Source organism: Heloderma suspectum, chromosome 2 (genome assembly GCF_057233095.1).
Source record: "Heloderma suspectum isolate Gila_16-S chromosome 2, 16-S_ref, whole genome shotgun sequence".
NCBI classification, from domain to species: domain Eukaryota; kingdom Metazoa; phylum Chordata; class Lepidosauria; order Squamata; family Helodermatidae; genus Heloderma; species Heloderma suspectum.
In genome coordinates, this window is record NC_139459.1 from 94,183,135 (window position 1) to 94,196,345 (window position 13,211).

A 13,211-nucleotide genomic window follows, 5' to 3' on the forward strand; every position below is an offset into this window, starting at 1 on the left:
GGAGCAAGCGTCTTTCAATTTCATGGCTATAGTCACCGTCTGGGGTAATCTTGGAGCCCAAGAAAATAAAATCTGTCACTGCTTCCATTTCTTCCCCTTTTATATGCCAGGAAGTGATGGGGCCAGATGCCATGATCTTCGTTTTTTTAATGTTGAATTTCAAACCAGCTTTTGCACTCTCCTCTTTCACCCTCAACAAGAAGCTCTTGAGATCCTCTTCGCTTTCTGCCATTAGGGTGGTATCATCTGCGTATATGAGGTTGTTGATAATTCTCCCGGCCTTCTTAATTCTGACCTGTGATTCATCCAACCCGGCGTTTCTCATGATATACTCTGCATATAAGTTAAATAAGCAGGGCGACAATATGCAGCCTTGTCGTACTCCTTTCCCAATTTTGAACCACTCGGTTGTTCCATGTCTGGTTCTTACTGTTGCTTCTTGACCCTCGTACAGGTTTCTCAGGAGACAGGTAAGGTGGTCTGGTACTCCCATCCCTTTAAGAATTTGCCACAGTTTGTTGTGATCCACACAATCAAAGGCTTTAGCGTAGTCAATGAAGCAGAAATAGACCTTTTTCTGGAATTCTCTTGCTTTCTCCATGATCCAGCAAAAGTTGGCGATTTGATCTCTAGTTCCTCTGCCTCTTCGAAACCCAGCTTGTACTTCCGGTAGTTCTCGGTTCGCATACTGCTGAAGCCTAGCTTGTAGGATTTTGAGCATCACCTTGCTGGCATGTGAAATGAGCGCAATTGTGCGGTAGTTTGAACACTCTTTGGCGTTGCCCTTCTTTGGAATTGGGATGTAAACTGACCTTTTCCAGTCTTGTGGTCATTGTTGAGTGTTCCAAATTCGTTGGCATATTGAGTGCAGCACTTTAACAGCATCATCTTTTAGGATTTTAAATGGCTCAGCTGGAATACTGTCATCTCCGCTAGCTTTGTTGTTAGTAATGCTTCCTAAGGCCCACTTGACTTCACTCTCGAGGATGTCCGGCTCAAGTTCAGTGACCGCACTATCATGGCTATCAGGGACATTCAGATCTTCGAGCTTCGGCTATTGGGCGGTATAGAAATGAAATAAATAAATAAATAAAATCTTTCCTGTATAGTTCTTCTGTGTATTCTTGCCACCTCTTCTTAATCTCATCTGCTTCTGTTAGGTCCCTGCCTTCTTTGTCCTTTATCATGCCCGTCTTTGCACAAAACGTTCCCTTGAGATCTCCGATTTTCTTGAAGAGATCTCTAGTCTTTCCCATTCTGTTGTTTTCCTCAATTTCTTTGCATTGTTCATTTAAGAAGGCTGCCTTGTCTCTCCTTGCTATTCTCTGGAACTCTGTATTCAGTTGGATATATCTTCCCCTTTCTCCCTTGCTTTTCGCTTCCCTTCTTTCCTCAGCTACTTGTAAAGCCTCATCAGACAGCCACTTTGCTTTCTTGGATTTCCTTTTCTTTGGGATGGATTGAGTTGCTGCCTCCTGAACAATGTTATGGACCTCCGTCCATAGTTCCTCAGGCACTCTGTCTGTCAGGTCTAATCCCTTAAATCTATTCCTCACCTCCACTGTATATTCATAAGGGATATGATTTAGGATATGATCCCCTTCATGGATCACTGCCTTGTTGTGGCGAAGGGGCTTGCGTAACTCAGTGAAGCCATAAGCTATGCCGTGCAGGGCCACCCAAGATGGACAGGTCATGGTAGAGAGTTCTGACAAAGTGTGGTCCACTGGAGAAGGAAATGGCAACCCACTCCAGTATTCTTGCCAAGAAAACCCCATGGAACGTATCACAAGGCGAAAAGATATGACGCCGGAAGATGAGCCCCTCAGGTCGGAAGGTGTCCAATATGCTACTGGGGAAGAGCAGAGGGTATTTCCAAGTAGCGCCAGAAAGAGTGAAGCGGCTGGGCCAAAGCCGAAAGGACACTCAGCTGTGGATGTGTCTGGTGGTGAAAAGAAAATCCGATGCTGTAAAGAACAATATTGTTTAGGAACCTGGAATGTCAGATCAATGAATCAAGGTAAGCTGGAGGTGGTCAAACATGAGATGGCAAGATTGAACATCGACATCTTGGGAATCAGCGAACTAAAATGGACAGGCATGGGCGAATTTAATTCAGGTGACCATCATATCTACTATTGTGGGCAAGAATCCCTTAGAAGAAATGGAGTAGCACTCATAGTCAACAAAAGGGTGGGAAAAGCAGTACTGGGGTACAATCTTAAAAATGATAGAATGATCTCAGTACGAATCCAAGGCAAACCATTCAACATCACAGTAATTCAAGTCTATGCCCCAACCACTGAGGCCGAAGAAGCTGAGGTTGATCGGTTCTATGAAGACCTACAACACCTTCTAGAACTAACACCAAAAAAAGATGTCCTCTTCATCATAGGGGATTGGAATGCTAAAGTAGGAAGTCAAGAAATCACCGGGATAACAGGCAGGCATGGCCTTGGTGTACAAAATGAAGCAGGACAAAGGCTAATAGAGTTTTGCCAAGAGAACATGCTGATCATAGCAAACACTCTTTTCCAACAGCACAAGAGGCGACTCTACACATGGACATCACCAGATGGTCAATATCGAAATCAGATTGATTATGTCCTTTGCAGCCAAAGATGGAGAAGCTCCATACAGTCAGTAAAAACAAGACCTGGAGCTGACTGTGGCTCAGATCATGAGCTGCTTCTTGCAAAATTTCGGCTTAAATTGAAGAACGTCGGGAAAACCACTAAACCGTTCAGGTATGACCTAAATCATATCCCTTATGAATATACAGTGGGGGTGAGGAATCATTTTCAGGGATTAGACCTGATAGACAGAGTGCCTGAGGAACTATGGACGGAGGTCCGTAACATTGATCAGGAGGCAGCAACGAAATCCATCCCAAAGAAAAAGAAATGCAAGAAAGCCAAGTGGCTGTCTGATGAGGCTTTACAAGTAGCTCACAAAAGAAGGGAAGCGAAAAGCAAGGGAGAAAGGGGAAGATATACCCAACTGAATGCAGAGTTCCAGAGAATAGCAAGGAGGGACAAGAAGGCCTTCTTAAATGAACAATGCAAAGAAATCGAGGAAAACAACAGAATGGGAAAGACTAGAGATCTCTTCAAGAAAATTGGAGATCTCAAGGGAACGTTTTGTGCAAAGACGGGCATGATAAAGGACAAAGAAGGCAGGGACCTAACAGAAGCAGATGAGATTAAGAAGAGGTGGAAAGAATACACAGAAGAACTATACAGGAAAGATCTGAATGTCCCTGATAGCCATGATAGTGCGCTCACTGAACTTGAGCCGGACATCCTAGAGAGTGAAGTCAAGTGGGCCTTAGGAAGCATTAGTAACAACAAAGCTAGCGGAGATGACAGTATTCCAGCCGAGCTATTTAAAATCCTAAAAGATGATGCTGTTAAAGTGCTGCATTCAATATGCCAACAAATCTGGAACACTCAACAGTGGCCACAAGACTAGAAAAGGTCAGTTTACATTCCAATTCCAAAGAAGGGCAACGCCAAAGAGTGTTCAAACTACCGCACAATTGTGCTCATTTCACATGCCAGCAAGGTGATGCTCAAAATCCTACAAGCTAGGCTTCAGCAGTATGCGAACCGAGAACTACCAGAAGTACAAGCTGGGTTTAGAAGAGGCAGAGGAACTAGAGATCAAATCGCCAACATTCGCTGCATCATGGAGAAAGCAAGAGAATTCCAGAATAACGTCTATTTCTGCTTCATTGACTACGCTAAAGCCTTTGATTGTGTGGATCACAACAAACTGTGGCAAATTCTGAAAGAGATGGGAGTACCAGACCACCTTACCTGTCTCCTGAGAAACCTGTACGAGGGTCAAGAAGCAACAGTAAGAACCAGACATGGAACAACCGATCGGTTCAAAATTGGGAAAGGAGTACGACAAGGCTGCATATTGTCACCCTGCTTATTTAACTTATATGCAGAGTACATCATGAGAAATGCCGGGTTGGATGAATCAGAGGTCGGAATTAAGATTGCTGGGAGAATTATCAACAACCTCCGATATGCAGACGATACCGCCCTAATGACAGAAAGCGAAGAGGATCTCAAGAGCCTCTTGTTGAGGGTGAAAGAGGAGAGTGCAAAAGCTGGTTTGAAACTCAACATTAAAAAAACGAAGATCATGGCATCTGGCCCCATCACTTCCTGGCATATAGAAGGGGAAGAAATGGAAGCAGTGACAGATTTTACTTTCTTGGGCTCCAAGATCACCGCAGACGGTGACTGTAGCCATGAAATTAAAAGACGCTTGCTCCTTGGGAGGAAAGCTATGGCCAACCTAGACAGCATAGTAAGAAGCAGAGACATCACCTTGCCGACAAAGGTCCGTCTAATCAAAGCTATGGTTTTCCCAGTAGTAATGTATGGCTGTGAGAGCTGGACTATAAGGAAGGCTGAGCGCCGAAGAATTGATGCTTTCGAACTGTGGTGCTGGAGAAGACTCTTACGAGTCCCCTGGACTGCAAGGAGGTCAAATCAGTCCATCCTAAAGGAAATCAACCCTGAGTGCTCATTGGAAGGACAGATAATGAAGCTGAAGCTCCAATATTTTGGCCACCTAATGCGAAGAGAAAACTCCCTGGAAAAGACCCTGATGCTGGGAAAGACTGAAGGCAAAAGGAGAAGGGGACGGCAGAGGATGAGATGGCTAGATAGCATCACGGATGCAATGAATATGAACTTGAGAACGCTCCGGTAGAGAGCGCAGGACAGGAAGGCCTGGCGTGCTATGGTCCATGGGGTCACGAAGAGTCGGAAACGACTGAACGACTGAACAACAACAACATGATTTAGGTCATGCCTGAATGGTTTAGTGGTTTTCCCTACGTTCTTCAATTTAAGCCGAAATTTTGCAACAAGAAGCTCATGATCTGAACCACAGTCAGCTCCAGGTCTTGTTTTACTGACTGTATAGAGCTTCTCCATCTTTGGCTGCAAAGGACATAATCAATCTGGTTTCGATATTGACCATCTGGTGATGTCCATGTGTAGAGTCGCCTCTTGTGCTGTTGGAAAAGAGTGTTTGCTATGATCAGCGTGTTCTCTTGGCAAAACTCTATTAGCCTTTGTCCTGCTTCATTTTGTACACCAAGGCCATGCTTGCCTGTTATCCCAGTTATTTCTTGACTTCCTACTTTGGCATTCCAATCCCCTATGATGAAGAGGACATCTTTTTTTGGTGTTAGTTCTAGAAGGTGTTGTAGGTCTTCATAGAACCCATCAACCTCAGCTTCTTCGGCCTCAGTGGTTGGGGCATAGACTTGAATTACTGTGATGTTGAATGGTTTGCCTTGGATTCGTACTGAGATCATTCTATCATTTTTAAGATTGTACCCCAGTACTGCTTTTCCCACCCTTTTGTTGACTATGAGTGCTACTCCATTTCTTCTAAGGGATTCTTGCCCACAATAGTAGATATGATGGTCACCTGAATTAAATTCGCCCATGCCTGTCCATTTTAGTTCGCTGATTCCCAAGATGTCGATGTTCAGTCTTGCCATCTCATGTTTGACCACCTCCAGCTTACCTTGATTCATTGATCTGACATTCCAGGTTCCTAAACAATATTGTTCCTTACAGCATCGGACTTTCTTTTCACCACAGACACATCCACAGCTGAGTGTCCTTTCGGCTTTGGCCCAGCAGCTTCACTCTTTCTGGCGCTACTTGGAAATACCCTCTGCTCTTCCCCAGTAGTATATTGGACACCTTCCGACCTGAGGGGCTCATCTTCCGGCATCATATCTTTTAGCCTTGTGATACGTTCCATGGAGTTTTCTTGGCAAGAATCCTGGAGTGGGTTGCCATTTCCTTCTCCAGTGGACCACATTTTGTCAGAACTCTCTGCCATGACCTGTCCGTCTTGGGTGGCCCTGCACAGCATAGCTTATGGCTTCACTGAGTTACCCAAGCCCCTTCGCCACAACAAGGCAGTGATCCATGAAGCGGAGTATGAGGGTACCCCTCTGCATAAGACCCAACTGAAGCCTCAGGGCATAGTTTTGCAACAAGAACTCCTGTGGACTGTGAGTTTGAAGGGCTTAGTTATTAAGCAATGATACACTCCTTTCACATCATGTCAGCTTTCATTCCTAGGTATAAACAAGGCTCTATATGGTGTGGGCTTATTTCTAGAATGAAATGAAACCCTTCATTTCAGATCCTACTTCCTCCTAATTTTGAAGTTGTGTAATAGTTAAGTGTTTGATACAGAACAAAAACACACACACACACATTGAAATTTCTTTATGACATGAGGCTTTTAACAGATTTTACTTAACCAATGTATATCCACCTTTTCTATTTAGACCTTCAAGGGTGCTTACAAACATGTTGTAATAATATTTGTTTACAGACTCGGCGAGAGTATGCTTTTGCCTTAGAATAAAGGAACAGGCTCCCTTGCCCTATAGATGATGTCTATTCAGGTTTTGGCTGCCTTGGCCCCAGTGGCGGGGCACACAAAGCAAGCTGTCTCTAGAAGCTTGATGTCAGAATCCTGACAGGACAAGTAGAATTGCTCTTCTCCCCTGCGAACATCAGTGCAGTTCCCATTTAGTCTTTACATTTTTTGTAAAGTATTTGATCCTGGCCATCTTTACAGTTGTCATTTTTTCAGTGGAACTTATATCCAGGTCAAAGTTGGGTAAGATGACAGTTGGACTACCTAAAATGGTTGCCATTAGAATTTAACTCTATGGGCAGGATCTAATGTTGCTTTTCCATTGGTGGCCCAGGCCCTCTAGTCCTAGTGCCCACATAGCCCCTACCACTGGTGGCTGCGATGTAGCTCTTCCAGGGGCAAGTGCCCAAAGGAGCGGAAACACTCTTTTGTGAAAGGGCAGCACTGGATCCCGCCCAGTGTTTAGCAGGGCTCCTATGCTCCCCAGGCAGTTAAGCTAAAAGCACAATTACAATATTGGATAGAAAGCTAATTTATCTATGACAGATTCTCTGACAACTACTTTGAGGCCTAGTTTACTCAGGAGGAAATGAAACAAGGAGTGTGTGTGTTTGGGGGACCTTGCTATCAGTACAACAGTGGTTTGTATTCCATGTGTGTCACCTATAAAGTAATTTCATTGGCATTCAAGCAGTAGACAGTTCAGAGAAAAAGGGCAGAGGTTGTATGACAAAGCAGGTATTCTGTTTCAGAGAGTGATTCTCTTCTAGACAAAGCCATCTCATGTCTTACATTCTTCCAGCATTATACTAGGACCTTGTCACCAGCATCCTTCTCCAAGAGCAATCGTGAAGTTGCAGGCAAACAATATCGTGGCAGGGTATTTTTAGTTTCTGTAAGAGCCGGCTTGTGATACAGGTGGGAGGGCTGTATGCCTCCACCTCCTTCCTACTAGTATCATAATTTGTGAGAGCATCTTCTCTTTCAGTGGGCTACATGTGCTGATCTTAGACACCAGCCTGTAGCTCCTCTGTGTATTTACTTGGAAATTCCACTGTGTTCAGCGGACCTTACTTCCAAATCGTCGCGCAAGGAAGCTCAGAAATGGTGGTCTAGCGATAGTTCCTTCTTCTCGTAGAAGCGCTGGGAGATTGTACTAAAAAAAATGTACGCCAGCTTGCAAACAAGCCCTGCGCAAGGCACACCTCTGATCCGAAAAACTGCGCCACCATCGTAAATAACCACTCAAGCGCGTACGCACTTCCTCGCTGTCGCGTTCTCGCCCGAGTATCAGCCCGGACGCTTTATTACAGGTCGACATGCGCAATAAATGCGCACGCGTTCTGAACTTCCTTTCCCCCACCTTGGCACATGCGCATCAGTACGAGCTCTATCTGTCCAGCCCCAGCCCAGTCGGTTCCTCTTTTCTAGTAACTTCCCCGATTCGTGACGTCATCAGCAGGCGCCTCAGCTGAGCCGGGCTGTTTCCGTTGAACTCTCCGAGAGTGGGAGAGCTATTACAGCGTCGGGGTGCGCGCGCGAGAGAGAAGCTGCGAAGGGGTGAGAGGCGAGGGGAGGGTCGGCGTTACCCAGCGTTCAGCGCGCGGCTTGGCTAACGAGTAAAGGAGGCCTCTCTGCTGCCCGCCCGTTCTCCCTCCCTCCTTCCTTCCCTGCGCGCGCGCCATGTCTGAGAGCGGTGAGAGCCCTCCCGGGCCCCAGAGCCCCAGTGAGACCCCCGCCCCGGCCGCCTCTGCCTCCGCCTCGGAGCCGCGGATTATCAAAGTCACCGTGAAGACCCCCAAAGAGAAGGAGGAGTTCGCGGTGCCAGAGACGAGCAGCATCCGGCAGGTGAGGCGGGAGCGAGAGGTATGAAGGGGGGAGGGGCGTGGCCGGTACCACCGCGCGGTGGTTGGGGGGAATTGTGGGGAACCGGCTCCCACCGGCGCCTCCCTTCTCTTCCTGGGCGAGCCGAGAGCAATCATCGACGCGGCGCCTCTGCGTAGTCACCAGCCGAGCCGCTGACGCGGGCGGAGCTCTTGCCTTATTGAAGGCCTGAAAAGGGATCGGAGGGACTAGGCTGCAAACGGAACGCGTCTCCCTCTCTCGTTATTCCTTCAGGTGGGTTTGAAGGGGGAAGAGGCTCAGCCCGGTCCTGGGCGTGCTTATTTGCAAGGCCCGTGTCGTTCAGGGGACTTACTCCCAAATAAGTGCGCGTACAGTAGAAGCCTTGAAGGAAGTCGGAGTAGACACGCTGGTGGCAAGGTCCTGGTTATAGTGCTGGGGGTAGGGGGTTGTTACAGAGATGCGGCGGCTTTGTCTAGAAGAGAACACAAAGGAGCGAGGTCTGGAGCACTGTCCTGTGTGTATGTAGCAAACTGCTAGTAGAGTGGGGAACCAGTGAAAGGTTGAGAGCCATTTCAGGCGTGGCAGATTTTCTCCTACTATAAACTATCATGTTTATATAGAAATGGTTACTAGTCATGATGGCTACATATTACTACCAGTACCAGAGGCAGTATACCTCTAATACCAGTTGCTGGGGAACGTGAATGGGAGGGTGCTTTGGGCTCATGTCATGCTTGTGGGCTTCCCATAGGCACCTGATTGTGGAAACAGTACTGGATTAGATAGGCCTTTGGTTTGATCCAGCACAGCTCTGCTTATGTTTAATAACAAATATAAGCCGTGTCTAGGGTGTATGTTATATGTAGCAATGGAATGTGTCTTATTCTGTTTTCATGTACACATGTTGGAAAGCCACAATAATCTCCATATGGCTTACATGTTTCCTATGTGAAAGTACTTTCTGTGAGGATAATCTGTCACATTTGAAGCAGCTCACTGCATTTTAAGTTCCAGACACAAGATTGATTTCATCTAATGCAGTATTGTTACATCTCCTGTTTCAAATACTAGTAGCTGAACCAGTATGTACGTTAAAAGTTTACAGGATTTTATTTGAAAATCCACGGGTGTCTTTATATTTTGCACTTGAACATAGCATATGCCGAGTCATCAGCACAACTGTCTCAGTACTTCCTTCTAAACCTCAGTTTGTGAAGTGTTATTAACTAGGCCTTGTTATTTTTAGTTCTGTATCAGAAAGTTACTGTGATATGTTAATGTTCTCAGCATTGCAATAGTAAAAAAAGACTTAGAAAATAGAGCAGAAGGGAGATAGATGCGCTAGTAAGAGCTACAATTACTGTGGCTACATAACTATGAATTACTGTAGCTTATCACAGTTGTGATGAGATTTCTAATCTCATTATTCCTTAAATATGCTGAGGACATCCTGTAATAAGTTATTGGGAATCTTATTTTTATAGTATTAGATGGCTTTTAAAATCTGATATTGATAGTGGAGTAGATACTGTGTAGAGTTCCATATTATTTGATTCCTATAGCCAAAGAGCAGGAATATGAAACTGATGAGACAATAATTTATTGCTGTCCTAACAAGTTGAATAATAGCAACAATGCCAGCCAATTTTGAGTGTTTAGTTGAGTGTATTAAAACACTGCAGTTTGGTTGCTTTTAGGAATAAGCTACATAACATTTTAGAAGTGCTCAAGTATGTCTTTTATTTCTAGTATTGTCTACACTTTTAAATTGGTAAGAGTTGCAACATATTTCATTTCATATCTTCACTGTGGATAAGTGTTTAAAAGAGTTTAGGGGTTTCTTTGTATTGCTGTTAACACTGGATTCTTGTAACATGGACAGAATTGCATAATTCTTCTGTGTGAAGCTTTGGTTGAGGGAATTTATAAACTGCTGTCCTCAAATAAGAATTCTTTGTTTTTAAAAGTACTTCATTTTCCTTTTAAAACAGTCAGGATGTATACCTTCATAATAGCTATTTTAATTAAGCTCAAACTAGTTCTGCCTGAAAAACTAAGACTCGTTGTCGCAAGTATTAAGTCCAGTTTAATAATCCCCTTGCTTTTGTTTTCTGCAAGCATAAATCTTACAGATCTGAGTTAATGATCCCGGAACCCAGCTTGTATTGAACTTTTCTCCTGCATCCTGGCATGTACCCCAGTTCTTGTGTTTCCTGGGGAATGCCTTGCTTCATTCCCCCCTTTGTAAGTGTCTGCCTTCCAGCCATAATGCACAGCTGCTGCCAAAGTCATTTGTGTGATATGCACTGATGATTAGGGGTAGAGCGAGGAAGATCAGCAGGAAAAGGAGCAGAGAATGAAATACTAGATCAGAGTACTTGTGAGAAATCATGAGTTCAGCTCTGAGACAAACCTTTGTGTAAAATCTTGAGAAATATTTCAGAGCCATAATCTTGTTCTTCCAGGCTTTCAATTCTTGTGAACCTTGAGGTGCTGTCCCTACCCCCTTAAGACCTTTTAAATTATGGTAGCTTCTTCACTGGCTCAGGGGTAGAAATGGCTTCAAACACTAGAGCCAACATGTTATTTTGGCTTCTGCCATAATGAGCCAAATAATTGGGCTTTTGAAAGGTTTTTTTAATGGAAAGTACCTGTAAACCAGAGATGGAAAAACAAACAGTTCAGTATAAATTGAATAAACTTAGATTTGCCTTAAAAGGGGATATGTTATTTAAAAACATTTCTTAAAAGAAAAGATAAGGGTGTCTTACCCAATATGTGCAGAGAAGGTGAAGTTTCCAGAGAAGCAAATAGTTTGGTATGCATTGGAGTTGAGCTCATTATATTATATAATTATATTATAGAGATTTATATTATATTATATAATTCATTATAGAGAGCCAGTGTGGTGTAGTGGCAAGAGTGTTGAACTAGGAGCTGGGAGATCCGGGTTCTAGTCCCCACGCTGCCATGGAAGCTCATTGGGTGACTTTGGGCCAGTCACACACTCTCAGCCCAACCCACCTCACAGGGTTGTTGTTGTGAGGATAAAATGGAGAGGAGGAGGATAATGTAAGCCGCCTTGGGTTCCTTGCAAGAGGAAAAAAGGCGGGGTATAAATGCAATAAATAAATAAATATTGTCTTGCATTCCGGTTTTGGACTGAAATTGGGGATATTTATTTATTTAATTTCTATACCACCCAGTAGCTGAAGCTCCCTGGGCAGCTCAAGTTTTCTGGGTAGTTTATCCAGCTATTAGCTTCTATCCAAAAATTCCAAGAGGTGCAATCTGTGAAGCGGGTGTAAGTTACTCGAAGGCCTGATGATTATGCCTTTTGCAACTGCAGTTGCAAAATCAGAAGCTCAAATGAATCCACACATACTAATGTGTGGTGCAGCTAGCAACAATGCAGTGTTCTCCTTGCCCACATTACATGGTGCAATTGTATCGCATGTTGTGGTGGTGGAGCTTTTTGCTCTGGCCCATTGGTTGATACATTGGGCCAGTTCGCATGATCAGACAAGCCACTGTGGCTTGAAATGATTCAGTGAGATCTGACATCACTTGTTCTTTATTGAAGCTTTGCTTTGCCAGCTCTGAAAAGTTATTACAATTCTCCAAAGTGAAGGCATGATTACGCTCGTTCCAATGGTAAGGGACAGATACAATGAAGGCATTTCATCAGAGAGCTAACTTGAGCAAATTGAATCTAACTTTGGTTGTATCCTTGCCAGCAACAGCACGCAATCCAATCGTAGCTGGAACATGAGTCAGGTTTTTGCTAAAGGAATGTACAGTGGTGAGAAAAACTTTGTGAATGCTAATGATAATTACAGAAATTCCATAGTTTTACCATGATAGCCTTTGTGAATCAAAACCAGTCATTTTCTAAATATCCAGTAGGCTTTATATTAACGAAGTCCATGTCTTATGAAATAATGTATAAATTAGGCAAAGAATGAGTACTTAAGAGTCAGGGTATGTGCAAAAATAAGTGGACCCCTGGTTGCATCAGCTCAATTAAAGAGAATAATTCGAATCAGGTGTTTTACGTAATTAGGTAGTTCTTTGGGGTGAGTTTGGGAGGCTGCACCCTATAAAAGGATCAGAAACTTTGTGAGTTTGGTCTTCACCATATGGTTGTGTGGAAACACAATCAAAAGACATCTCTGAGGACCTCAGGAAAGCCGTTCTTGCTGTTCATCAGTCTAGAAAGGGTTAGAAAACCATTTTTAAGGATTTTGGGCTCCACCAATCGACTGTCAGACAGTCTACAAACGGAGACAGTTCAAGACCACAGTCATTCTTGCCAGGAGCAGTCGTCTTACCAAAATCTCTCCAAGAACAAATGGACACATCATCCAGGAAGTCGGATAGAACTCCAGAGTATCCAAGGATCTGCAGGCCACTTTTGCCTTGGCGAATGTGAATGTTCATGAGTCAGTGATCCAAAAAAGAATGAACAAGAATGGTGTTCGTGGAAGGACAGTCAGGAGGAAACCACTGCTCTCTAAAAAGAACATTGCTGCCTATCTGAAGTTCTCTAGATGATCTTGGGGATCATCACATAGATGATCCCCAAGACTTCTGGAACAATGTTCTCTGACCAGATGAGTCAAAGGTAGGTAGAACTTCTTGCCCTCAATGAGAAATTTTATGTTGGGCAAAAAACAAACACTGAGTCCAAACAGAAAAACCTCATCCCAACTGTCAAGCATGGTGGTGGGAATGTGATGGTTTGGACCTGCTTTGCTGCCTCAGGACCTGGACAGCTTGCCATCATGGACACAACCTTGGATTCTCCAGTGTTATCAGAAGATTCTAGAGGAGAATGTCAGGCTATCCATCTGTGAGTTGAACCGAAAGTGGGCTACGCAACAGGACAATGATCCTAAACATAAAAGTGGATCTACAAAAGAATGGCTACA

At 44.2% G+C, this 13,211-nt stretch overlaps 1 protein-coding gene across 1 annotated transcript in view; it reads left to right on the top strand.

The window, feature by feature from the left end:
• The first annotated feature begins 7,936 nt into the window (after positions 1–7,936).
• UBQLN1 (ubiquilin 1) overlaps positions 7,937–13,211 on the top strand; it is a 35,122-nt gene continuing 29,847 nt past the window's right edge. Inside the window, exon 1 of the mRNA XM_084834226.1 lies at positions 7,937–8,283. Within this exon, the coding sequence (XP_084690352.1) occupies positions 8,119–8,283 (165 nt within the window). The 5' untranslated portion in view covers positions 7,937–8,118. The remainder of the gene's footprint in view (positions 8,284–13,211) is intronic.